The 25,742-nt window shown below is 63.3% G+C and overlaps 8 protein-coding genes across 8 annotated transcripts; 6 read left to right on the forward strand and 2 right to left on the reverse strand.

The window, feature by feature from the left end:
* Window positions 1-2,702: 2,702 nt before the first annotated feature.
* Rac1 (Ras-related C3 botulinum toxin substrate 1) lies at window positions 2,703-4,813 on the forward strand. The gene is made up of 8 exons (XM_062768480.1): window positions 2,703-3,264; window positions 3,344-3,375; window positions 3,449-3,594; window positions 3,665-3,758; window positions 3,826-3,850; window positions 3,925-4,034; window positions 4,091-4,196; window positions 4,352-4,813. The coding sequence occupies exons 1-8, from the start codon at window positions 3,237-3,239 to the stop codon at window positions 4,408-4,410; spliced, it is 600 nt and encodes a 199-aa protein (XP_062624464.1). The 5' UTR covers window positions 2,703-3,236; the 3' UTR covers window positions 4,411-4,813.
* Window positions 4,814-5,961: 1,148 nt separating this feature from the next.
* On the reverse strand, window positions 5,962-8,141 carry LOC62_02G001981 (uncharacterized protein). The gene is made up of 7 exons (XM_062768481.1): window positions 7,860-8,141; window positions 7,749-7,820; window positions 7,434-7,700; window positions 7,157-7,376; window positions 6,926-7,105; window positions 6,125-6,889; window positions 5,962-6,066 (listed from the first exon to the last, which is right to left on the reverse strand). The coding sequence occupies exons 1-7, from the start codon at window positions 7,924-7,926 to the stop codon at window positions 6,054-6,056; spliced, it is 1,584 nt and encodes a 527-aa protein (XP_062624465.1). The 5' UTR covers window positions 7,927-8,141; the 3' UTR covers window positions 5,962-6,053.
* A 243-nt stretch (window positions 8,142-8,384) lies between these two features.
* PSF2 (DNA replication complex GINS protein PSF2) lies at window positions 8,385-9,133 on the forward strand (the record flags this gene model as incomplete). Its single annotated transcript, XM_062768482.1, has 4 exons — window positions 8,385-8,619; window positions 8,726-8,825; window positions 8,864-8,990; window positions 9,029-9,133. The coding sequence occupies 4 exons, from the start codon at window positions 8,385-8,387 to the stop codon at window positions 9,131-9,133; spliced, it is 567 nt and encodes a 188-aa protein (XP_062624466.1).
* Window positions 9,134-9,218: 85 nt separating this feature from the next.
* On the reverse strand, window positions 9,219-10,274 carry CPR1 (putative proteasome subunit beta type-4). The gene is made up of 4 exons (XM_062768483.1): window positions 10,182-10,274; window positions 9,938-10,121; window positions 9,581-9,882; window positions 9,219-9,452 (listed from the first exon to the last, which is right to left on the reverse strand). The coding sequence occupies exons 1-4, from the start codon at window positions 10,204-10,206 to the stop codon at window positions 9,259-9,261; spliced, it is 705 nt and encodes a 234-aa protein (XP_062624467.1). The 5' UTR covers window positions 10,207-10,274; the 3' UTR covers window positions 9,219-9,258.
* Window positions 10,275-10,603: 329 nt separating this feature from the next.
* On the forward strand, window positions 10,604-15,667 carry SPBC211.03c (putative protein). Its single transcript, XM_062768484.1, has 3 exons — window positions 10,604-10,882; window positions 10,919-15,096; window positions 15,156-15,667. The coding sequence occupies exons 1-3, from the start codon at window positions 10,624-10,626 to the stop codon at window positions 15,486-15,488; spliced, it is 4,770 nt and encodes a 1,589-aa protein (XP_062624468.1). The 5' UTR covers window positions 10,604-10,623; the 3' UTR covers window positions 15,489-15,667.
* Window positions 15,668-16,223: 556 nt separating this feature from the next.
* gly1_1 (putative low-specificity L-threonine aldolase) lies at window positions 16,224-18,366 on the forward strand. The gene is made up of 2 exons (XM_062768485.1): window positions 16,224-16,672; window positions 17,123-18,366. Exons 1-2 carry the CDS (start codon window positions 16,312-16,314, stop codon window positions 18,232-18,234), a joined length of 1,473 nt encoding a protein of 490 aa, XP_062624469.1. The 5' UTR covers window positions 16,224-16,311; the 3' UTR covers window positions 18,235-18,366.
* A 416-nt stretch (window positions 18,367-18,782) lies between these two features.
* Window positions 18,783-19,785, forward strand: LOC62_02G001986 (uncharacterized protein; the record flags this gene model as incomplete). Its single annotated transcript, XM_062768486.1, has 5 exons — window positions 18,783-19,091; window positions 19,174-19,342; window positions 19,379-19,424; window positions 19,460-19,527; window positions 19,583-19,785. The coding sequence occupies 5 exons, from the start codon at window positions 18,783-18,785 to the stop codon at window positions 19,783-19,785; spliced, it is 795 nt and encodes a 264-aa protein (XP_062624470.1).
* Window positions 19,786-20,973: 1,188 nt separating this feature from the next.
* On the forward strand, window positions 20,974-25,734 carry regA (3',5'-cyclic-nucleotide phosphodiesterase regA). Its single transcript, XM_062768487.1, has 6 exons — window positions 20,974-21,516; window positions 21,615-22,237; window positions 22,928-23,978; window positions 24,024-24,501; window positions 24,540-24,908; window positions 24,959-25,734. The coding sequence occupies exons 2-6, from the start codon at window positions 21,655-21,657 to the stop codon at window positions 25,619-25,621; spliced, it is 3,144 nt and encodes a 1,047-aa protein (XP_062624471.1). The 5' UTR covers window positions 20,974-21,516; window positions 21,615-21,654; the 3' UTR covers window positions 25,622-25,734.
* Window positions 25,735-25,742: the final 8 nt, after the last annotated feature.

Consider the following 25,742-nt stretch of genomic DNA (forward strand, 5'->3'; position numbering starts at 1 on the left):
AGGCGAGCAAGGACAAGAGTCGGGCCAGGCCAGGCAACAGCTGCTGCGACAGACACACACACAGGCGACTGCCCATCCGTCGTCATCCATCCAGACCGACCTGACCTGACCCCAGACTCAATGCCCGCCGCCGCCAGATCGATCCCTCATGCCATCATGTCTGGCATGTCTGGGGCAAGACGTCACGTTACCGGCATACAGCCATGCCCACTTGCTTGGAAGACGGCGACGCGCTGATTCCAGCTGTGCCCACCGGCCACCGGCCGGCCACTGCGCAGTGCCGCGTGCACATGTGGCGAGCGGGGGTGGCGCGAGTGGCAAAAATGCATCGACACTGCACCTCTCCACCTCGTACAGTCGCACCCACGTTCCAACGGACGACGCGTTCCTCGGTCCCCTCGGCTCTGCTCGCCCCTCCCGTGCGTGCAGGTGCGAGGGGAGTGGAGTGGAGCTTGCCAGCCTGCCTGCCTGCGCGCGCGCGCTCGCTCAGCTGGCGTATTCGGCGCGCCGCGTTGCCTTGCCCCTCCCCAATCCTCGTCAAGCGCGATAAGACGACCCACACCTGGCGTCATCAGCATGCCGAGGATCACCTGCTGCACCACGACACCACGACCCATTCCCCAAGTCCCCGCCCGCGCACCCGTTCATTAGGGCTAATTGGCGCATGCCGGTACCTAACGGCAGTAAATTGAGGCTACCAACCCACGAGCCACGAGCGGGCGCGCGGGGGAGCAGCGCGCTGCCCGTCCCACAGCAGCAGCAGCAGCATGTGCGCGTGCGGCATGCTGTCTCACACCTTGTGCGCGGGTGAATCTGGCCATCCATCACGGGGCAAATGTCCGCCTGACGGACGGCCGCGGTGCCATGCATATCGGAGGGTTGTTGCTCGCCTTGATGACCAGCACCCTCTGCACCACTCGATTCTGGGCAGGCACCGCCGTTTAGGCTTTTGGTCCCCGCGACTGTGGTGACAAACCCGTCGTGAAATGGGCCAGGCTGCTGCTGCCTCCTGCTGCTCCTCCCTCGCACACCGCGCGCCGAGGTTGGCTCGTCGCCACCTCCCCGCGGCGCACACCACGCCGCGGCGGCACGCTCCCGCTTGTTTCGGGCCCTACCTCAAGGCACCACCACCTCGTTCTTGCCCCACCACCCGCCCCGTATGCACATCACTGCCGCCGGGTAATTTTACTTCTTCGCCACCGATGCACCACTGGTGGTTGGCCACGCCGGCCACCGACTAGCAACTAGCAACAGTCGCCACCACCAGTGATGGACGGCGAATAATTCTCGTCAAGCTATTGGAGCTTGGAGCTTTTTGTCCACCACACGCCCGTTGCTGCCGCCCACGCACTTGCACTCCGAGCGCGAGCGCGGCGCGAGCAAGCGCCCGATGAACCCCGGCCGGCGCCAACAGCACCATCAGTGCCAATGCAGTGCCGGAGCGCTCGCATCCGAACGCGGCCGCGCTGCAGCGAGCGCTGACCGCATGCTGCTGACGACTAGGCTGGCAGCTGGCAGCTACTAGCAAATCTGGCTAGCGCACGCCTGCAGCAGCAGCAGCGAGCTAGCAGGACACATCGCATGCGCACCACGCGTCAGTGGCTGGCTTGGTGAGCTGGGCTTGCTTGCTGCCAAACGAACAAACGAACGAGCAGGCACAAGTTTAGGTTGGCATCAGTCTGCATCTCCCCCTTGCGCCCCTGTCGTGTCCGGGAACATTGTCCCCTGAGTATTAGTGGGTGTGGTGGTCGTTCGTTCCCTCGACGGCACCGGTTCGTGCATGCCTCGTGTTGTAGGGTGAGGCGAGAGCTTGATGCATGCCCGGCGGCGTGTATGCGCGCTCAGCGGCGGCGGTGGGACGGATGCGCGGGGCCGGCTCGTCGTTCTCTCTCGCCGCCACTCACTCACTCGCTTGCAGTTCTGCCTGTCCTCGCCTCGCTCGCGCACGCGCTCCCTGGCCGGTTCCTGACTCGTCTAGATGTGGCCAATGTGGCCCATGGCATGCCGTCGTGCCCCGCCCCGCCGCCACATTGCTCGATCCCCACTGTCGCACAATTTCTACTTGTTCAAGTATCCTGGCGCGCCGGCGCGCCGTTCGACGCGTTTCACCGCCACGTGGTGGTGGGGCAAGCGTGCCAGCGGCGACGGCGAGGCGGGGTCGCGAGCAGCCACTTTGGGACAAGGCGAGAGCGAGAGTGCGTCAAGGGTCATCAGCCAGGTCCGTGAGTGGGTGAGTAGGTGGGTAGGTGGGTGGGTGAGCGAGTCAGCGAGTGAGGAAGCCAGTGTGACCTCCCTAATGTCTGGCACACGGACCCCTCGGTGGTGGTGGTGGTGGCGGCAGTCGACGCTGGCGGCCATGGTGCAACACGGCGGCGTCACACACCCACCACTCGGCCGTGTCTCGGCGGTAGCGATCAGCGTCACGCCGTCGCCGAGTGTCGGCGCTTAGGCTCGGCGCTGCGTCCGGCCGATACTATGCATGCATGCATGCCGGTTTCGGCGTGGTGGTGTCGAGAGTAGATGAGAAGGAAGAAGTGTGCCGCCCCCCACTTTAGCTGTCCCAGTCAGGGAACCTCCACCTTGAGCCAGCCAGCCAGATGCACCCGCCCCTCCCATTCTCTCCCTTTGTGTGCCGCGCCGCCGCCGCCGCCGCCAGCCCTTTTGACTGCTGCTGTGACACGCGCGCACTTGCGACACCTTGCTTGTACTACGACGCACTGCCCAGCCAGCCAACACCCACACCACCTTACCTTCCCTTGTCGTCGTCTTTGCATCTCCCCTCCCTTTGCAGCACGCCGCCAACTCGAAGTCGACTCCTTGCTATTACACTCGACACGTTCAAACTCGCAAGTTAATAGCTCTCTCATTTACATTTCTTTCTCTGGCGCGACTCTGGCTCCCCCGCCTACGCCAATTCAAGTCCCGTCTACTGGCCCGCCGACGTGTCGTTCCGTCCCACCGTCGTTGCCGTCGCCCCGCGCGCGCCGCCCCCTCCCCCCTCTGCCCCTGACTTCGCTCACTCCTCACTCGTCTCCTCCTTCCCTCGTCCTCCTTCCCTTCCTCTGCCTCGCCTTCCCCGGCACGACCACAAGTGACGACCTTGCCACCACCACAGCCATACAGACACACGACACGCTCACCACTACCACTTTGTCGTTGCTCGTCGTCGTCGTGACCAACCCCCAACCACACCGCCGCACACTCCCCTCTCCACCCCCCACCCGTGCCCGCCCATCATGGCAGCGGCATCTCGCAACATTAAATGTAAGCCCCACCGTCGTCGCGGCCCCCGTGCGCGCGCGACACCGACGATAACGCATCCGTGCTGACAACTCCTTCTTAGGCGTCGTTGTCGGAGACGGTGCAGTCGGAAAGGTGAGGACAATGGACCGACATCGCGACGACGCGTTGCCCAACAACACCCCCGAACCCCTACTAACCTCGCTAGACCTGCCTGCTCATCTCGTACACGACCAACGCGTTCCCCGGAGAATACGTCCCAACCGTGTTCGACAACTACAGCAGCCAGGTCATTGTCGACGGCCTGACGGTTCAGCTCGGCCTCTGGGACACGGCCGGACAGGAAGACTACGAGTGCGTCGCGCGTGTGCGGGGCGGGGCGCAGCCCGTCGGTCGTCGCTCAACACTAACACGTCTCCACCAGTCGTCTGCGTCCGCTCTCATACCCTCAAACCGACGTCTTCTTGCTCTGCTTCTCCGTCGTCTCCCCAGCGTCCTTTGAGAACATCCGGACCAAGGTAGGCTACACGCGGAAGCCGCACACAACTTTTTTTATTGTCTTGTATACTAACGCGCCGCGCGCAGTGGTGGCCAGAGATTCAACATCACTGTGAGTAGTAGCGTCGAGCGGAGTCCTAGCGCCGGGCCCAGCAAACTCACCAGCACCCTTACTGACCTCCGTAGCGCCCGGAACGCCCATCATCCTCGTCGGCACCAAGCTCGACCTGCGAGAGGACCCTGCCCAGGTTGAGAGGCTGCGCGAGAGACGACAGTCACCAATCCAGTATGCGCAGGTGAGACCTTTGCGCCGCCGCTAAGCCCGAGCTAGCACCACTAACCCTTGTCCTAGGGCGCGGCGTTGGCACAGGACATCAAGGCGTCGCGATACCTCGAGTGCTCGGCCCTCACGCAGATGGGACTCAAGACTGTCTTTGACGAGGCCATCCGGACCGTCTGTGAGTGTTGCATGTGGCGTGTGTGTGGCGTGCGCGGGAGCCTCCGGCGTGAGCTGTGGCCGCGTGTCGTACGGCGACATCCGTGGCCGCGAGTCGTGCCGCCGCCGCGCCGCCGTTACACCGAGTTGCAAGATCAGTGCTGACCGACGCTCTAGTCAACCCCAACCGTCGTAATAACAAGCCGAGGAAATCGGGCCCCTGTGTCGTCATGTGATACCCCTTACAAGCATATCCTCGTCCCCCCTCACTCCTACCGCCACCATCCCACCACTACGCCACCACTACCACCACTACCATCACCACTACCTTATCCTCCCCCCCTGCGACGACGTCTTGATCTACCTAATAAGCCAGCGACGACCCCCCACCTTAGCCCGCACGAGCGCGCCGGCCGACTACTTGCACTACCCCACTGGCTCGCCTCAGCAGCCGCCACGAAGATGCTTGATATGTTCCTCCTCGTTCTGTACCACCATGAGCCTTGCATCCGAATCGGCACCTCGCCTCTGTCCTCCCGCTTGGCCCCCTTCTGTCCATAGATTGGTGACACGCGCGCGATAGAGTCGTGCCGTTCGGCGCTGCTGTGAAGACATCAGAAATCTGCACACATGCTTGACGAGAGCCAGCCCATGGCGTCAGCCACGGACGGTGTGGCGGGGGACAAATTTGCGATTGACCACAAGTCGAGTTAACAGCCAGGCCGGTGTCGCGCGTCGCGAGCTGCAATGACGTCGTGGATCTTGTGGATCTTGTCACGCATCGAGAGGCGTTGCGTGGCGAAGACAGACGCACGACGCACGACGCGACAAAGCAGGCGCGCGGTCACGCCGGCGCGTCGTTGCTGTCAGATACGCGCAGCGACAAGAATTGCAGCACGTGGCCATGCGGGCACATGGATACAGTTAAACGTCGTCGTAATGTTGTCGCGAGGCCGACGAACCCAAACCCTGGCGATGCCGGGAGTGGGGGAGGGGGAGGGGGTGTGGCGACCAGAACGACGAGAGACGAGGCAGGCGACCGGGGCGGGGGGCGGGGCTGCGTGCGGGGCACAGAACAGAGCATGCCAAGCAAGCAAGCGGCGCGCACGGCGAGCGCAGCACCGCGAGCTATGCTGGACGGAATGCGGGGCCGGGGCCGAGAATTCAGCAGCAGCACGAGCACGAGCACAAGGACATGACATGAGGTGGCGGCACACTGGTACCTGCCACTACTGCCGCCCGACCCGCCAGCGTGAGAAGGTCGGCCCACCCGCTCGCTCGCTCGGCGTCGTAACCCCCGGAACGGGTACCACGGTACCACGACCAGTGCCTGCAGATAAGGCGGCTGTCGCCATGGCGATGGCATGCATGCTTCTTTGTGTGTGTGTGTGTTGCGTGCGGGTGGGCAGCGGTGGGCAGTGACCCGGGTCTGCGCAGCAGATATTGTTGCAAGTTGATGCTGCTGCACCAGACCCGGAACTGTGCGCTACTCACTCACCCGAGTATCTAGTACCTAGTACTCACTCGTCTACGGCATGCCCTCCCCTCGCCCTTGTACCTCCATTCCATGACTACTTGCGCGCTTGCCGCATTGCGCACGCGTGTACTCACGAAACCCGCATGCCACGGACATCACATCATGTGCGAGGGATGTGCGGATGAGGTGACTGACTACCGGCAATTGTGCAGCTGTGCCGGTCAGACAGCCTGCTGCTGGTCAGTGTCAGAGACTCTCGAGCAAGAGCCAGTGTTGCTCATCCCCCCCTCCCCCCTCGCCCCCTCCCACGCTACAGAACCCAATGCATCCCGTCTACTACGAGACGCCCGTATACCGAGCCTGGTCTATGTTTGTGGCGTGTGTGTATGTGGCAGATGTAAACTACGTGGCGAAGCTGGGTAAAATGTCAGCGCTGCACGCAAACCGCTGCGCTGGCTCGATGGCCCACTCACACTCCGAGGAGCTTGAACTCGGGCACCTTGGCGCCCTCCTTGCCGCCCGTGAGCATGCACTCGACAAAGTGCTTGCCCTCGGACACGCCCTCGTTGATGACGGTCAGCGTCGCCGTAGGCTCGGTCACGTCTGGCGACGAGCCGGTAAGCTTCCATGCGTTCTCGTAGTCGTCGTCGACCCAGCACTCGGCGTTGCCGGCCGTCTTGCGGTCAGGGCCCTGGAGGTAGTAGATTGCGACCTGGCCAGCGCTGATGTTGATCGGAACGCGCATCCGCGACCCCGCAATGTCAGAGTGCCAGTAGTGCACCGGGTCGGCGCCCTTCTTGGGGTGGAAGGCCTTCCAGCCCGAGCCCGAGAAGTGGTTGGGCGGCAGAGGGTTGATGAGGTCATTGGCGCTGACGCAGAACGGCTTGACCTCGCGGAAGCTCAGAATGTCACTAGGGCGGTCCGAGAGACGCGCGTGCGGCACGCGCATGGCGCGCTGCTTGGCGGCCAGTCCACCAGCCTGCTGCTCGAGGTCCTCGTCCTGGGGCAGGAGGTTGTTGCTGCTCGGCGCGCTGTCAGGCGCACCCATGTACGGGACGTCAAAGGCGTGGCCCAGCGTCGTCGCCCAGCCCGAGCAGATCTGCGTCATGAGGTACGAGACAAGCACGTCCGAGATGGCCTCGTGGCCAGTGGGGTTGGCGAGGATAGCGTCAGAGTAGAACGTGTGGCGCGTGCCAGTAGGGTTGAGCATGTAGTCGCGGTACAGGAGGCCCTTGATGCTGGCGGGTAAGCGTCGCAAGACCTTAAACACCCACCTGAGATGCGGAACGTCGTAGAACTGCGCAACGACATCATGGAGGAGCTCGGGACCGGCATAGCCGTTCTGGCCCTGGAGCTGGGGAGCAAAGTGGCCGAGGAGGATAACAGCCGGCTGCTCCTTGCGGACGAGGATCGAGCGCACAAGAAGCTCAAAGTGCTCGATCCACTTGGCGTCGCTGGGGCGGGAGTCAGCTGTGTCATAAGAATCACGAGGCTAGCTAGCTCACTTCGGGTCAGAAGCGTCAAACTCGAGGATGACAAGGTCAGTGTCGTCTGGGAGGTGGTGGCCCGAGCAGTAGGCAAAGTACGACGAGTCGGTGCGACGAGCAGCGCCGTTGGTGAGCTCGTTGAGGGGGTGGGGGAAGACCGAGTTGAACCAGTCGAAGAAGCGCGCGGGCCAGCAGCGGGGGGCGATGGGGTCCTCGCCAGCGCCGTGGCAAGCCGAGACTGGGCGCGGGCGTCAGCCAACGGCGTCATAGGCGCACGCTGCACGCAGCAACTTACCTGAACCGCCCAGCACGCTGATCGTCACAGGGTGCCCAGCCATCGCCTTCTGCAGCACACGCTGCACGCGTGCACCGGTACCGACATGGAGGCGCGACTTGAGGAGGGGCACCTGTCCGCGGCGCTCGGCGACCGTGTCGCCCGGCCCGAAGACGGGGCAGAAGGAGAAGGGTGGAGGGTCCGAGAGGGACGCGTTCTGGAAGTCGGCAGCCGACAGGAGGCCCGTGCGCGCCGTGTAGTGCCCGACTGGCGACTCTTCGGGGGTAGCTGCTACGTGTTAGGGTGCGCGCGTCGCGAAGGATTGAGGACACTTACAGCCCACTAGCCGCGAGAGGAGGAAGAGGCCAACGAGGCCGCCGAGGACGGTCCAGAGGCGTTTTGACAGGCCTAGGGGGGTTAGCTGCTGCCCAGTGAATAGAGACTTACCAAACGCAATCTTCTGTCCTTGGCTAGAGGAGGGCCTCGAAAGAGGCGCTTCGTTTGGCGAGCCCATGGCCGTGCGCGAAGGTAGGGGGTTGGGGGAAGGTGTGAGGAAGGGTGGTCGAGGCTTGACTTGGGTCAATGCGCCGAGTGGCCGCTTGATCTGGTCGTCACCTGGCTGCTGATGTCAGTGTTGTCGTTGATGCTGTCGTCGTCGTTGCTGTTGGTCGTCGTTGCGTCTGCCTTGATGGGATAGAAGGAAACTCTGCTTGAGTTGTGAGATATGCTTTGGACGTGGCGTTTGGCGTTGTGTGGTCGAACTGACTGACTGCATTCACTCCTGCGACTTTTAGACCCTGGACAGGACACCAACCTAATGATCTAGGCGGGATGACGGGATCAAATCAAGGCACGCAGCCAGCCAGCGTAGCGGCAATGCAGCCAGCCAGGCGCGTCGAGAGCATTCAATGACCACTTTGGCAGCGCGCGACTTTGGCGCGACAACCACAACAACAACCACCACCACCCACCATGGCGCTCCCAAAACACCTCCAGGCAGGCCTCACGCCAGAAGAGCACACCTTTATCGCAGAGGACGAGCTGGTGGACATTGTGCCCCGCTTCAGCATGAGCCGCGTGCGCTTGCTCTCGGGCACATATGGACCGTTCACGCCGCCGTCGCGCGCGACGGTGCCGCTCTGGCTCGCGCTGAGTTTGAAGCGCAAGAGCAAGTGCCGTATCGTGCCGCCCGAGTGGCTACAGGTTGGTGAGTGGTCGCGAGCGAACGAGAGCGGGCAACGTGTGAGCTGTGTGCTTCGCCTTCTTCAGCTCCAGCCGTTGCCGTGCCGTTCAACCGCTCACACCCGCCCCAGAGAAGCTCCAGGAGCTGCTGAAGCTGGAACGATCCAAGCCAGAAGAGTTCCAGCCCCTCCCGCGCCGCTTCGTCGAGACGAGCAAGGTGCTGTTGGACGTGTGAGTGCCGCTGGTTGAACGGCAGCCTGACCCCGCAGCGCACCAGACGACCTCACCAACCCTGCCCAGATCCGCTCCCTGCTCAAAGACGTGCGCGAAGTCCGACAGGCAAAGATCCGTATCGGTCTGCAGTCGGAAGGCGTCATGCGCGGGTCGTACCTCCAGGTATGGGCCCAAAAGGAGCAACGCTGACCACCCACCAGGTGACCAACCTCACGCCGATCGAGCTCACAGAGCTCAAGCCCTTCCTCGTCAAGGCGATGGGCATGCTCCAGGGGCTCGAGCCGAAGGAGGAGGCCGAGGTGTAGATTGCACGGCTGCTGCCATAGACACACTGTTGTATTTGTAACTATCACCACCACCACCACACCACCACGCCATGATAATTGGTACATGCTGCTCTACTACTGCTGTTTTCTACCGATCCCCCAGCCTATGCGGCGGCAGCGACGGCGGGTGCAGGCGCGTCGGCGGCAGCCGCGGGCGCAGCGGCAGCGGCAGCAGCCTCGGCCTTGGCGGCGGCGGCGGCCTCGATCGCGGCAATGGGGTCCTCGGACGACAGGTCGAGGTTGTGGATGCCGTCCTTGTCGATCAGGATGGCGTTGAAGGAGAACTTGACGGTGAGACCTGGGGGTGTGAGTAACGATGTGGGACGAGATGGAGCGCAGCTGGGCGCCGATGGCACGCCGGTCGCTATGCCGCCGGACGCGCGCCCAGCTCGGCTCGGGCTGCAGCCCAGCCCCCGCGGGACTCACGCTTCGCAACCTCGTCAATGCACTTCCTGACCGTGTCGACGCCGGCGCGCTTGTCGGCACCCTCAACCCAGTACTTGTCCATCGTGGAGAGGGCGACGAGCTGACCAAAGCCGTGGGCAGCGTACGGCACGGTGGCCTTGGTGCCAAGGTAGTCGATCCAGTAGAGGTGCGACGTGTCGTCAGTCGTGTCAAAGCCCGCGAGCAGCAGGTTGACAGAGTAGGGCCGCCTGGAGCGGAGCGAGTCGGCGAGCGAGCGGCGGATCCACGACGACGCAGCGGCGGGGAGGAGGGCGTGGTGGTGGCTGCGGGGGAGGGGGTTAGCTGAGAAACGAGGGACGAACAATCAGCTCTACCCACCGGATGTGATACAGGCGCACGTTGCGCTCGACGTAGTCGGCAAAGTTGTTGGTATCTCCGGGCTCGCCGCCGTAAGCCATGGCGAGGTGCGGGCCGAGCGCCTTGATCTTGTTCTCGTCCGACTTGAACTGCAGGATCGAGCGGCCGGCGCTCATGTCTGAGGCGAGGATGACATAGTCCTTGCCTGGAGGTGGGGCGTCAGCTGTGGTTTTCTCTGGGGCGTCTAGCCGGCCAGCCCACTCACCAGTGATACCGAATGAGCACTCCATGGTTGCAGTAGTTGCGATGTGGTGCTGTTGATGAAGTGTGGAGTGATGTCTACTGTGCTGCTTTGAGTTGCTCCTGCTTGTCGTCGATGAGGTCAAGCGTCAGCGTTGACGGTTGCGCGTTCGGTCCTAAACGGAGGGGACGGATTAAAGCACACAAGGTTCCTGCCACGTGTATTTGCATCCGCTACCACCCGGCCTCCATCTCCGTGGCGCGCGCGGCAGTCGCTCCTGGCTGCTGGCTGCTGGCTGCTGGCTGCTGGCTGGAATCGCGATGTGTCGAGCTGCCGACATTGGACACGACACGCCGACGACATCAACAAACACGTCGACAGCGCGACAACAACGCCGACGCCGCAAAGCCTACATTGCCAGCGGCATAACAGGCATCCCCCCTCCCCCCTCCCCCCGACGCCCACCATGACACACCTCGACCTCTCCCCCGTCACCCTGCTGCTGCAGGAGGTGCAGACCGTCACCTCGGCCATGCGGCGCAACCAGCGGTGGGCGAGCGTCCCGGCGTCCACATACGCCGCGACGGGCCTCTCAACGTCCATGTCGCGCCGTGGGCGGCGCTCTGTCGGCCCCGAGGGGCGCGCAGCCGCGCGACGAGCAGATGACGAGGGAGACCTCATGCTCGGCTTTGTTGAGCTGCGACGCGCGCTCGCCGGCGTCCGAGGTGGGTTCGCACCTCCAGCTGTTGCTAACCCGCCAGAAGTCACAGCCCTCACCCCCCTCGCCATCGTGTCCCCCTTCATCGCGCTCATCCGCTCCCCGCTCACCTCGGGCCCAATAACCTCGCTGGCGCTGACCTCGCTCCACTCTATCAGCCTGCACATCCTGCCCCTGTACCTACCGGCGTCGCCGCCTCCGCCAATCGGCCCAGCAAGCCCGCTGCAGCTCGCGCTCGTGCACGTCACCAGCGCGCTCGCGCTGTGCCGCTTCCCGTCGTCGTCGCCGCAGCAGGACGAGCTCGTGCTCCTCCGCCTCCTGCGCGTGATTGAAGCGCTCGCCGTGCCAAACCTGCCCGACACGGACGTCGGCTCCCCCGAATCAGCTGGCCGCGTGCCCCAGTGCCTTCTGGACCACATGGGCGACGAGAGCGTGTGCGAGCTGCTCGAGGTCGGACTCGGCATGCTCGCCCGTGGACGCCTCAGCGACGGCTTGAGATCCAGCGCTCAGCTCTGTGTCCAGGCTATTACGCGCGCAGCGTTCGTTCGCCTTCGCTCGCTGAGTGCCGAGGACGTCGAGGCTGCGCTCAACTCGCGCAACGCCGACAAGATCAAGGAGAGCGTTACCGTTCCGGGGCACCGCGCCTCCACCGAGGCGGCAAAGAAGGAGCCGGCGCCGGAGCCCGCAGCAGAAAAGGTGGAGGAGGAGAAGGAGACTGAGGCTGCGACCGATGCCGCCGACGCGACTCCCAAGGCTGAGGCCAAGGCGCTTCCCGACGACGTCGACGCCGACCAGCCCCCACAGTTCGCGCCGTACGGCCTCCCGACCCTCCTCGAGCTGCTGCGCGTGCTCATCGCATTACTCAACCCCACGGACCAGGCGCACACCGACTCGATGCGGTTGTCGGCCCTTGCAGTGCTCAACACGGCGCTCGAGGTCGGCGGTCTGAGTATTGGCAGCTGGCCAGAACTACGCGAGGGTGTGCGTGACGAGGGAACGAGGCATCTCTTCCAGCTCACGCGGTCCGACTCGCCGGTGCTGCTCTCCCAGTCGCTGAGAACGACGTCGACGCTGTTCGCGACCCTTCTACCCCATCTCAAGCTGCAGCTTGAGCTCTTCCTCTCCTATCTTGTCGACCGTCTCACACCACCAAATCCCAGCCCTATTCCTCAGCACCTCCTCCGCTCTGAGGTGTCGCGCCCCGGCTCCCCCAGCCCGAACCGCGGCACGACGACGGCCGACGGTGGTCACGAGGATTCCGGCCGGCCCGAGACGCCGGCAGCGGTCACACCCAAGCCGTATGCTCTCCTGCCGCCCGTGTCGAGCGAGTCGAAGGAGCTCTGGCTCGAGACCCTCACCCAGATCGCCTCGCGTCCCAGCTTCATGGTCGACCTCTGGGTCAACTACGACTGCTCGACCGACAGCGAGGACCTTTTTGAGCGCCTCGTCGCATTCCTCACACGCGGAGTGTACCCCGCTGGACCCAAGCCGGACGGCTCAACCATCTTCGAGGGGCTGGAGAATGCGCAGCTGCTCTGCCTCGAGATTATCCTCTCGTACATTGACTCGATGGCGAAGCGTCTCGACGACCCCCATGAGCAGTGGCCCGAGGATGCTCTATCAATCGGCGAGCTCCTGACAGCCAAGTCTCGGAAGGCCTTGCTTATTGCCGGTGCGGCCCAGTTCAACATCAAGCCCAAGGTCGGCATTGAGGCTCTGGAGAAGAACGGTACGATCGTGCCAGATGAGGGTGAGGGAACGCCCGAGGAGAAGCGGACCCGTGGCATTGCAAAGTTCCTCCGCAACACACCACGTCTCGACAAGAAGCTGCTCGGCGAGTACATTTCGCGTCCGGACCAGCTCGATCTGCTCAAGGCATTCATCGGGCTCTTCAACTTCAAGGGCAAGACAATCGCCGATGCGCTGCGTGAGCTTCTGGAGACGTTCCGTTTGCCAGGCGAGGCTCAGCCAATTGGGCGCATCACCGAGGTCTTCTCGCAGCACCTGTTCTCGTTCCAGCCTCCTGAGATTGCTACGGAAGACGCGGCCTATGTGCTTGCCTACTCGGTCATCATGCTCAACACCGACTTGCATAACCCCCAAAACAGAAAGCGCATGACCATCGAGGACTATCGCCGCAACGTCCGTGGTGTCAATGACGGTGCCGACTTTGACCCCGACTACCTCGCTGCCATCCACGATTCGATTCGCAAGCGCGAGATCATCCTGCCAGAGGAGCACGTCGGCCAGCCTGGATTCGACTACGCATGGAAGTCGTTGATGCAGCGTTCCCGCACCGCCGGGACGACCATCTCCGTCAACACACCGGCGTTCGACGAGCCCATGTTCAAGCTGTCGTGGCGTCCGATTGTCGGCTCGATTGCATACGCGTTCACCGTGTCGGCAACCGACGAGCATGTCATCCAGCAGGCCATCACTGGCTTCCGCCAGTGTGCTACTCTCGCTGGTCACTTTGCTCTCCCTGAGGTGTTCGACACGATCGTGCAGTCGCTATCGCCAGCAACTGGCCTGTTGGACGACACCGAGGAGGGGTACCAGATGGGCAACTACCAGACGGTCGAGCGCGACGGTGTGTCGCTCACCATCTCACCGTTGGCTATTCGCTTTGGCCAGAGTTATCGCTCCCAGCTGGCCACTGTCGTCCTGTTCACCATTGGTAACGGCAACGCCAACACGATCCGCGAGGGCTGGAACCAGATCTTTGAAATGTTCCAGACATTGTTCCTGCACATGCTCCTCCCGGCGCCCATGCTCCAGATGGAGGACTTCCTGGCTGGTACCACGGTGATTCCGATGAGGGTTGCCGCGCAGACTGCGCCACCGGAGCGCGGATCGCAGGGCGGTGGCCTGCTGTCGACCCTGTCGTCGTACCTCCTCAGCCCGTACGGCGCAAGCAACGACGCTCTGCAAACCGAGGCCACGGAGGAGGATGTCGAGAGCGCGCTCGTGGCGGTCGACTCGCTCGCGTCGTGCAAGCTTGAAGAGCTCTACGCCGAGATCCTGCAGCTTGAGGTCGACGCGCTCATCCCCGCCCTCCGTGCTATCCGGGCCCTTGCCGAGATCCGCACGACCCACCGCCTCGAGCCGCGCGAAACCCCCGACGGACCCATGCGCTTCGAGGGCCAGCTGCCTTACGACCCAGCGTGCGTCTTCAACCTCGAGCTCCTGGTCAGCCTGGCTGCCCGCGGCAAGGAGCACATCGCGGAGACGTGGCCTATTGTGTTCGAGTACATCTCGGCCCTTCTGTCGTCGGCGCAGAGCTACAGCGTGCTGTTGATTGAGCGCGCGGTTGTGGGCCTCCTGCGGCTGTGTCTCATCGTCTCGGAACAGCCCGAGCTCCGCGACCAGCTGTACATTGCCCTGGATGTCCTCCGCAGCCTGCCGTCGTCGGTGCTGAACGCTGTCGCAGAGCAGCTGATGGCCGGCGTTGGCAAGATTCTGGAGAAGGACGCTGGCGTGGTCAAGTCGCAGACCGAGTGGGGCCTCATTATCGCCCTGTTCCGCGCGACTGTCGCCCACCCCGAGGCGAGCAAGGTGACGCTTGCCATTGTCCAGCGCATGGCGAACGGCGGCGAGCCTGGCGTCACGACCGACAACTTTGCCGGCGTCGTCGCCCTTCTCGACGAGTTTGCCACTGCTGCGGGTGCTGCCGCCGCTGGCCGCCTGCAACCCAGCCGACGAACTAGCGGCAACGTGGCCCCGACCCTTGGCCCCACGGTCGAGCGCGGCCTCACTGCCCTCGACTCGCTGTACGAGCTCCGCAACGCGATCCCCCAGCTCATTGCCAAGAGCGGCAAGTCGAGCAAGGAGGCGTTCAACACGTTCTGGCTGCCGCCGCTGCTTGTCATCGGCAAGCAGTGTGTCAATGGCCACCGTGAAATTAGACAGCGCGCCATCTCGTACCTGCAGCGCTTACTGCTCTCGCCGCAGCTCATGGCTGCCGACGAGTCGACTCTGCCGATCATCTTCGACCGGGTTCTGTTCCCGGTGCTCGACGAGCTCCTCAAGCCGCAGGCGTACGAGCGTGACCCTACGGGCGTCATTGAGATGCGCCTGCGCGCAGCGACGCTACTGTGCAAGGTGTTCCTGCAGTATGTTGTCGGCCTTCAGGAGATGGAGAACTCGGCGACTGTGGGACCCCAGTTTGTGCGCGTCCTGGACAAGCTGGAGCGCTTCCTCCGAGGAGATCGGGACATGCTGGTGAGTGATGGCGTGACGTCAATGTTTGTTTGTGTGGCCATGTCTGACACCCCCCACAGAACGAGGTTTCCGAATCGCTCAAGAACCTCGTCCTGGTCATGTACTCCGCCAACGTGCTCGTACCGCCTGCAATTGGCGCGACACTCGAGACGGACAAGCGGACAAAGGACCAGAGGGATCTGTGGGAGGCTGCCGCGCCCCGCATTGAACGCATGGCTCCGGGATTCCTGGCCGATGCCCTCGCCCCGCAGCCCGAGGTGGCCCCGACGTCACCATCAGCAAAACACAAGGCACGAGCGAGTGAGGATGCCGCTGTTGCTGCGGATGGAGCCCCAGCGGCGGCGAGCGGTGACCCAAACACCACCACGAGTGCTAACGGCGGGGCAGAGTGAGCTTGTGGTTCGGCCCGGCATAAACGGCGCCGGTTGCGAGAGACGAAGAATGCTAGAAGATTGCGACGGGGTTATGCGTTAGCGACGCGTCGTGCAACGTGCTTGGAGCAGCATAGCGTAGGGGGGAGGAGATATTTGAGATAGAGATGGAAGGGTATGCAGGGCACCATGGACTGTTATGGCCAACGTCATGGCAAAAGTGGCCATAATGATTATGGCCGATAATGTGATGGCCAATCTCGGTGGGGTGGCCGAGGGCACGAGACCCGAGGCGGAGAGTCGGTGGGAGGGCGTGGCGCGTTGCAGCTGGTGGCACGTGAACAAAAACTGATTAGGAATCTGTAAAAATGTGGTCTGCGGATGTCTCCGGAGCGGCCAGAATGCGCTTGCTATGGTGAGGACCTCGCTTGGCCCACTCTGGGCAGCTGATAGAGATCAGCCCGGGAGGAACATGGGTGGGTCGGTGGGTCGGGCTGGGCGCTGCTATCGCTCGCGTCGTCGGTGGCCAAGCTACGTGCCGGCGCGCACAATGCCCCCCCGCCCACGTACACACCGACAAGAGCCGTGCGGTGAGCAAGCAGGCAGGCAGCAGGCATTATGGCCAATTCCTGCGATGCGATGCGATCCCGCAAGCCGGTCCCATCGGTCGGTGCGTTGCGTCGCGCGTTGACACGCCACAGCCCCCACAAAACTTGCCGCTGCACCAGCAACAACATATTTACATCAACAAGGTGTCTTGCCGTCCACTGGATCTTTCCACTGCTGGACCGAGTCATCGCCACTGCACCACTGATAACCATCTCCCCTCGACTCGCCCGCGCCAATGACCCGCGTCCTCTCACCAAAGTCTATCACGGCGGCACGCACAGCCAGTGCCGCGAGCCTCCACACGTCGGCCGTCGCCCGCGCCAAATCGACCCCGCCGTCGGCGTCAGCCGCCCGCCCAGCAAAGCCGGCAGCAACCCCACTATCCTCGCTTCTCCTGCCCTCGTTTAAAGGCTCCAACTCTTCGTCGTCGTCAACATCACCCACCCGCCGCGCAGCATCACACACCGCCATGCCTACCACCACCAGCCCGTACTCTGTCCCCCGGACCAGCGCGCAGATCTCGGAGGAGGTCAGCGAGGCCGTTGCGGGCAAGGAGAACGTCCAGCGCTTGCAGCGCCTCCAGCGCGACTTTAGGAGTGAGTAGTAGTTTGTTTTGGTGATGGGCGCGATGGGGCGGCCTTTCGGCAGGCAAGGGCGGGGCGGGGCGATAGGCTGTGTGTGTGCTGGGCGTGTGGGGCCATCATACGCCCCCTCGCTCGGCTCGTATCGGCGTCGCTGTTGTTGTTGGCACTGCCGATGCCATCGGGGTGGGGCCGGTCGCTTGCCGACGCATCAGCGCGGCGACGCTGCGACACCCCGCAATACATGGCTCCACCTATGCTGCATCCAACCACGCAGGTGCTCGCCACCTGATGCACCTGCATGCCGCACCACATCACACCACATGGGCACTGCGCTGGCGTCGTCGCCAGCCGTAGTCGCCGCCGCTGCCGCTGCCGAAGATTGCCGCCGGCATGTCGCCCCTCAACGGCCGGATCCACACACCACACGCCAAACACATGACCCACGCTAACCACCCACCGCAGGCGACACCTTCACGATGCCGACCGACGCGCAGCTGCTCGTGTCGCTGCGCGCGTCGCGCGGAGACGACGTGTACCACGAGGACCCGTCGACCGCGGCGCTCGAGGAGCGCATCGCCAAGATGACGGGCAAGGAGGCGGCGCTGTTCGGCGCGTCGGGCACCATGACCAACCAGCTCGTCATCCGCACGCACATGAAGCAGCCGCCGCACTCGGTCATCACGGACCACCGCGCCCACGTGCACATGCTCGAGGCGGGCGGCATTGCCATGTTCTCGCAGGCGACGACGCACGGCATCACGCCGGCCAACGGCATCCACCTCACCGCCGAGGACATTGAGCCCGCCCTCCAGCTCGGCACCAACATCCACATTGCGCCCACCAAGCTCGTGTGCCTCGAGAACACGCTCTCGGGCATCATCTTCCCCCAGGAGGAGGTCGTGCGCATCGGCGAGCTCGTGCACAAGAACGACATCCAGCTGCACCTCGACGGCGCGCGCATGTGGAACGTTGCCGCGGCCGAGATTGAGCGCCGCGGCCTCAACCCCGGCGACGAGGGCGTGCGCACCGCGGTCCTCACCGAGCTGCTGGCGCCGTTCGACTCGGCGTCGCTGTGTCTCTCCAAGGGCATTGGCGCGCCGATCGGCTCGGCGATCGTCGGCACAAAGGAGTTTATCGAGCGCGCGCGCTGGTTCCGCAAGATGTTTGGCGGCGGCGTCCGCCAGTCGGGCGGCGTGGCCGCCAGCGCAGACTATGCGCTCACGCACCACTTCCCCCGGCTGGCGGGCACGCACGTGCTCGCGCGCCGTCTGGCCGCGGGGCTCGAGAGTGTCGGCTGCGGCATCGTCGCGCCGGTCGACACGAGCATGGTCTTCTTCGACCCCACGCCGCTGGGCCTGACCATCGGCGAGATCTGCGACGCGCTCGCCGCACTGCCCAACCCCATCAACCTGAACGCCAACCGCGTCGTCCTGCACCACCAGACGTCGCCCGAGGCCGTCGACGACTTCATCGCCGAGGTCGAGCGCCTCGCGGCGCTTGTGCCGGCTGAGAAGCGCGCCGCGGGGGCTGCGGCCGGCGTAGGGGCTTCGGCGACCGTCAAGCTCGGCTACTAGGCGAAGAGAGACGCGGGCGGAGTGAAGAGCAGCAGGCAGACAACTAATTGGGTACAGCACCGTAGTGTAATTGGCGATCGTATAGACCACAAGAACAGTGCGCACAATGTTTGAATGTACAGTATTGCATAGGCGTAAAGTGAGCGAGCGGAGCGAGCGAACGAGCGAGTGTGGTGGGGGGAGAGGTGGCAGGTGTGGCACTGGCAGGGTGACGAGGTGGCATCCGTGGCGCGAACCAGTCCTGACACTGATACCGACGATGACCACTCTGGGTCAATCGTGATGCCTCGCGACGAGGTTGACCAGGCATCGAGATGCATCAAGCCCAATCAAGACAAGTACTTGGATCGGTCCATCGACCGAAGGCTGGCGGTGTCGCCAATGTCGTCATGACGACCGACCGACCCCCTGTGCCTGTTTCTTGCTTGAGAGGCGAACGATCCCTCATCACTCAGCCAACATACATCGCCTCTCACCACTCTTCATTCACTCTCCACTCACTTACTCGCTCACCTCTCTCTCTCTCCGTCCAGACTCGCTCGTACACTATGATGCTGATGGGTCCACTGGCCCTCGTTCTGGCCCTCGCGCGCGCCACCGCCGCTGGCACCACCGCCGCTGGCGGCGCTGCCTTGACCCCGCACGCCGGTGGCCTCGCTGCCTTGACCCCGCCGCACGACGGCGAGCCCGAGGGCATGACGCGGGGCATCGGCGACTCGACACGCCGTAACTGGACCGACGCGGCCGGCAAGACATGGCAAGTCGTCGACCCTAACCCGTCGCGGCTGCCCCTTTCGCCCTGGGGCTTGTGGTTCATGAATATCGAGGACGAGGAATATGGCTTTCGCTGTGCGTGTGTGTGTGCGTGCGGCGCGGCGCGGTGCTATCGATCGCTGCTTACTGCTGACACCACACCCGCACACAGAGGAGCCGGGCCAGGTCACGCGCGTGGTGTACATGGGCAGGGGGCCCCGGTGGCCCATCAACATCGAGCCGTGGCCGGCCTTCGACGCCGCGCTGCTGCTGTCCCATCGCTACCGTAGCGTGTTGTCCGAGGACCTCAACGTGCTCTCATGGGCGGTGGACGGGATCAATAACTCTGCGTTCAGTAGGCCCTTGCTAGGACCATGTAGCTGACACCCAGTCCGGTTCGGACGCCACAAAGGCAGGTTGTTCACCATCCACGTGCCGTGAGTCCCCACGAACCCCTCGCGCTCATCCCCAGCAAACACCTCAACCAGACGGAGAGCGGCTACTTCTTCCGCCTCGCAACGTCTCGGACTGGTCGCGTGGGTGTGGTGTCTGCTCTACTTTGCTTTGTTTGTGGGAGCCTAACCCGCCGCCGCAGGTACATACCACTACAGCGCAGAGTTTGGGATCAAGACGTACCCGCCCGCCCCGCCGCCCCCGACTGGGCCCCGCCCCGACCTTGTCATCGCGGTCGGCACGCTGCTCGTCGTGGTGCTTGTTGCCGGCGTGTGGGGGTACAAGGCTTACCGCCGTCGTCGGGAGGCCGCGGGCGCGATCCAGCTGCCGGAGTCGGAGGGGTGATGTCCGTTGCGGGGGCAGCTTGCGTGGCCTCGAGTATGATATGTACTGTGTTCGCTCTCAATGCCACCCATGCCTCCAGAATTGATGGCCTGTACGTCCGCCTGCCTCCTCGGCCACGATCGCACGCGCGCCACGCCAACACGCCCGTCGCGTGGCTCTCCCCCACCCAGACTACCGCGGCACCGAGCAATCTTTGTGGCAATCAGCGAGATTAAGATTTGTATTTCGGAGGTGGGCAGGTGGTGGGCACTGCGCGGTGGGCTATCAAATGTTACGCTGGCCGCGATGACACCGATCCACTCGGCGCGCAGCGGTCGACAATGTCCAGATCTTATTCACGGTCATGCAGGCCGTGGGTGCATGCATCGTTTGACAGACCCGGGGCCCGACGACTCGAGGAGCACGCTGCAGCTGCACCCAAGTAACTGGCGCAGAGCAGCAACAGCATGCCGCGCTACGTCATACTCGTCGCTGCTCATTCCTGTCCGGTTGGTTGCGCTGGGCCCAACCAACCAACTAGCACCGCGCCGCACGCATCTCCGCATGTCCGAGACTACTGATCCTCGCGCTGCTGCTCCATTGCGAGGCTGCCGAGAACCGAGCGCAGCGCCACGCCACGCGCGCGCAGCTGCAATTCGTCATGGACACCTGCCTAGCCTTGGTGTTGTTCAGAGAACCGGGGGGGATTACGACAAGCGCTCGCTCGCCCAAGCCACGCAACGCATCTTGGCAGACCCCGGACGATCTGCAGCGAGGCGAAGCCCTGGACAGGCTGCCCTGCTGCCCCTGCGGTGGTTAGACTGTGTCCTGCGCTGCGCTGCCTGCTTGCCTGCCTGCTTGCGTCAGGGCCCAACCCAAACCAAGGAATGGATTGCCTCGGTCGCTGCATCGTCGTGCGTGCCAAGGTAATTTGTATTTTGGCTGCTCGGTATTTGTAGGATTATCAGTGACAAAGTGACAAAGGGTGCGCCACGGCGGCGTCGTCGTTGCGGCGCGGCGGAAGATCGCCTTGGAACGCAAGCTGCGGCAGACAGGTACTGCTGCATGCAGGTCGTCGGAAGCCGGCCTTTGCGTCGTCGTAGTGCCTGCTGCTCATGTACTGAACAAGTACCTGGCGGCGGTCAGGTCAGGTCAGGCAGGACAGGACAGTCTCAAGGCCAAGGCGGCATTGATCCCACCCCACTTCCAAGAAGGCACCCCACCCGGCATCGCACACCTGACTCGCCTACCCAACCAGCATCATCATCGCTACCGAGTCCCCCGCGGACTCACTCACTCCTCGTCCCCCAATTCACTCACTCATCGCACTCTTGTACTGCACGACCCCCCCCCCCCCCCCCCCCCTCGACATCCTCGCATCTACTACTGGTGCTGCTACTGCTGTGAGCATCCCCCCCTTGCACCTCCCCCCAACGCCCCCTCCGGTGGGAATCCGCCATCGACGGCTATTCCCGGTAAAGGCACTGGCCGCTTCTCCGTCGTCGCTTGCCCCCCCATCGACCCGACCGACCGACCGCCCGACATCTCCATCACATCACACTCATCGGCTGCTCGACTCCCCCCCTTGCCCCCTCCCTCTTTCCTACATCAACCAGCCCAGCAGCAAACACACACTCTCTTATCACCACACCCTCGGTACCGTTGCTTGGCAGCAGACGAACACCGCCCTCAACCCGCGGTACACGCGCCGCGCCTGTCTCATCCGCCCGGTCCTCGTTTGCCCACTCATCTGTAAGTGCCGTAACACACTCGGCTCAAGTGTTCCACTACTGCTGAAATGTTTGGCTGACGTTGTGCGTGCTTCTCGTGCACTGGTCGTCTAACTGCAGCAGCATCCGCTCAAGACCGCCCTTCTTCCGCATCGCAGTCATGGCCCCCATCGTCACCTCCTCCCCACTCGCCGTGGTGGTCCTGCTGCCCGAGGCGCTCCCATCAGCTCTGCCGCCCCAGGGTTCCCCGTCGTCCCCTCCTCAGCTCACATCACGCCGATCTGCCCATGGCATTTCGCCGGGCGGCATCAGCCCACTGCTCTCGGCCACGGTCGACAGTGAACATGCCGCCGGCAGTCGACGGCTCAGTCTCGCACCGGGCCTCGGCGCTGGCATCAAGATGTCAAGCTCGCGGCCGCCGGGGGGAAGCCCATCGCCAGTGCGGAACAGCCCCTCCGCAGCCCGCAGCCCGTCGTCTCTGTCGCCTCTGACAAAACCCTCGGCCGACGACTCGGGAGACTTTGCAAGCTCCCTGGGTCGCACGGGCTCTGGATCGCGCACAAACCGTCGCTCGTCAAACCCTCACGCTGTTCCCGCTGGTGTCTCGGCCGCTCTCAAGCAGCCAAGAGGCAGCGTGGCTGCCCCCAGTGGCATGGGCCTCACGGCTGTACTCGCTTCTGGACGCCGCCCGGGCGCCGAGGGCGACGAGCTGGTCAACGTTCTCCGCAATGGTGGTCTCGAAGGTGAGTGGATTGACAGGGCTTACTCGCTCCTCCCGGTGTGATTCGTGCTCCTTCCTCGTCTCTCTGAAAATAAATTGGACGTCGTCGGCATCGGGGCGGTGCCGGCTGTAGCTCTCTGAGGGCAGCTGCGACGCCGCGCCTTGGCGCATTGTGATGGCGGCGCGCGCACGCTCAACAACGAGCTGCAGGGCCAGGAACAGTGTGCTAGCACGTCGACACTGAGACCGTCGGCGTCGCTCGTCTCGCCCCCCGCGTCGCCCTTGCTGTTGGCGCCTGCGCCTCGTTCTGACGATCTCTCCCCTTTGTGCACCCATACGTCGATCCGTGCGCGCGCGCGCGCTAGGACACTTTGTCGTTCCTGTCGCTCGCTAGAGATCGTCGAGAAGCACACCACCACCCATTAGCCGCGGCCCGACCGCGGCAGCGTCATGGCCACCCCGATTCCTGATCATAATCTTTGATCGCGTGGAAGCACTCTGTCTGTGTTGATTACCCATCTAACCGACGACGATCCTCTCTGTCTTGTCTCTAGTGCTTCATTGAGAACCAGGTCATTGCAATGAGCACGTTCCTACACCAGGCCAAGGAACCTGCAGCGCATCATCCACACTAGCCCGCCCCCCTCGCCCCAGAGCGCGACATGACCCACCCCCAGCCCCCGTCACACCCACTGACACTTCAACCCCGCAGTGACGTCCATCAGACAAGTGTCTCATCTCCCTTCAATCCTCAACGCTACCGCTGCAGGTGGCAGTTCTCCCAACCTGTCCACTCCTCGTCCAAGCAGCACTTCTGCCCCGGCCCAGCAGGTCGTCCTCGTACCCTTGGGCTCGACTCCATCACTACCCTCACTGTCCCTTCTCTTGGCACAGGGCACGACCCCAACTGCCGTCGTCTTCCAGCAAGACCTCCTGGACCGTGCGAGGAAGATGGAGGAAGAGTGGTTGTCCACAGCACTCCAAGGCATCCACAAAGTGTCCGACTTGGTTGAGCAATCTCGGAGCCAGCAGCCTCAAGACTCGTCAACGCCGCCAGTCATTATTGCTTACGTCGCCGACGGTGCACTCTCGCCATCAGCACTGTCAGCGATCGTGGCAGCTGGTGCTGCCGGTGTCCTGCGCCCCCCACCATTCGACCGCGACAGCGTCAATCTCCTCATTCAGTTGGTCAAGGCGGCCAACGACGGAACATCGCCTGATAACCTTGTCGGCTTGTCGGTCTCGCCAGCAGGAAGCAACGCCATCTCACCGACACTGTCGGCGACCTATGAGGACGAGACCAAGGTCGTCCTTACGCCAACTGCACTCGCCATGGGAGCCGAGCATGAGGGCGAAAAGTTCCTTGCCGCTAAGCTTGCCACTAGGAGCGGCAAGCTTGGACGTGTCGTTTCCAACGAGTCTGCCGATCTCGGCGAGGGCCAGGCCCCTGTGCCTGTCCTCTCCGATCTTCCTAGCGCAAAGGAGCGCATCCTTGACTCGCTGACCGTCAACAACGACGCGGCGCGGCGACGCAGTGTTGATACCGGCCGCATCGCCCTTGCCTTTAACCGGCAGGCCGCGCGCGCCGTCCACTTTGAGTCTGCCGAGAGCCCATTGGCGCGCCGTGGTAGCTTCAATGTCGTTGCCGGTGACAAGGAACAGGAGGCGGCAGGTGGAAACACTGCCCAGTTCGCAGAGGTCCTCAGTGAGCTGTACCAGCAAACCATGAACTCGATCGACATCCACATGGCCGAGTATGATGAGTGAGTAGCGCGTTGTGGTTTCGTTTCAACTCTGACACTCTGCAGACTGGCGGCCCCCCTGTCCAGAGACGAGCGTGTCAGACTCGTTAACGCCATCTCATCCTGGGAGTTTCTGCCCCACAAGCTCTCGCAAGCGGACCTGTATAGAGTCGCATGCTTGATCTTCGAGGCCATCCTGAGCATAGACGGCTTGGCGGAGCTGAACGTGGACAAGGATCAAGTCGACCGCCTGTTGTTTGCGATTCGCGCGATCTACCATGAGCCGAACCCGTACCACAACTATGTCCACGCCATTGACGTCCTTCAAGCATCATACTCGTTCCTCGTGTCGATCGGCGTTGCACCGCCAGCCGAGTTCCTCATTGACCTCAAGCCAGGTACCGTCTGGCACCGGTCTACCGAGCCAGCCTCCGGTTCCTCTGCACGGGCCCGCGAGATCCTCCGTCCTCAGGATGTACTAGCCGTCGCTCTTGCTGCCATTGGCCACGACGTCGGACACCCGGGCTTGAGTAACGCTTTCATGGTGCGTGCGCAACACCGGGGTATTGCTGACACCGGCAGAAAAACGCGAAGGTGCCACTCTCTGTCGTGTACGACGACAAGTCGGTGCTCGAGAACATGCACTGCATGCTGCTGGTCCACCTGCTCCGCAAGCATGGCTTCAGCTTCCTCCTCGGCCCCGTACGCTCGGAGGAGGCCATGTCCCACCCAGAACGTGCCGCGATCGATTACCGCAGCTTCCGCCGCGTGCTGTACAGTGCCATCTTGGCAACCGACATGAGTCTCCACTTTGCCTGGATCCAGAGACTCAAAGAGTTTGCCGATTCGTCGCCAGAGACAGAAACCAAAGTCGAGCGTGCATCGCACATTGAGGAGGATCGCGTCATGCTCTGCCAGGCGCTCATCAAATGTGCCGACATAAGCAATCCTGTGAGTAGTGTCAATGGGGGACGCCGTGTTCCAACCGCTGACTTTGCCAGGCCCGACCCATCGACATCTCGGAGCACTGGTCCACCGTCCTTTTGGACGAGTGGTGCAAGCAGGCGTCGCTTGAGGAGGAGCTCTCACTCCCCGTGTCAGTCGTTGCCGGCGTCGACGCAAGGCTGCAGGCCAAGGGTCAGGTCGGCTTCATCGACCTGTTCACCAAGCCGCTCTTCGTGACCACGGCCGAGGCGCTGCCCGAGATGCAGCCGTTCGCCGACTCGTGTATCAAGAACCGCGGGATCTGGCAGGAGCGATTCGAGCGGCTCGAATCCGAGCCCGAGCTCAACGACGCCAAGTCTGCCGTGCTCGCGGCAAAGGTGCAGCCCCCGACCCCATCGTCCCAGGACTCGCGCTATCGCCAGCTCTTCCCCCTCATCCTGCCTGCCTCGCTCGTCGCATCAGCAATCAGCAACAACGACGACGCCTCATCGACCTCGTCATCTCAGCCCCTGACACCAACAGGCGACCCCCGCACCACCACATCCCCGGCAGCGCGCGCCGTGCGTGTCGTGTACCAGCACGAAGTGGCAGATCGCCAGCGGTCAGCCCTCGCGCGCCACGTCCTTGCCCTCACCACGACGGCCGGGCTCAATAGCCCACCGCTCAACCCTCGCCGAATGTCCACGCCCGAGGCCCTTCTCGTCAAGGGCAGGACTTGATCACCTGTCATGCTCCATCCAACCTCACTGTCATTCTCTCCTTTTGTCTATTTGCTTGCTTGTCGTATCGTAGAATCAGCGCCTACTGCGGCAATGTACCACCTTGTCAATGATCGTGTTC

This window comes from Vanrija pseudolonga, chromosome 2, assembly GCF_020906515.1.
Source record: "Vanrija pseudolonga chromosome 2, complete sequence".
NCBI classification, from domain to species: Eukaryota; Fungi; Basidiomycota; class Tremellomycetes; order Trichosporonales; family Trichosporonaceae; genus Vanrija; species Vanrija pseudolonga.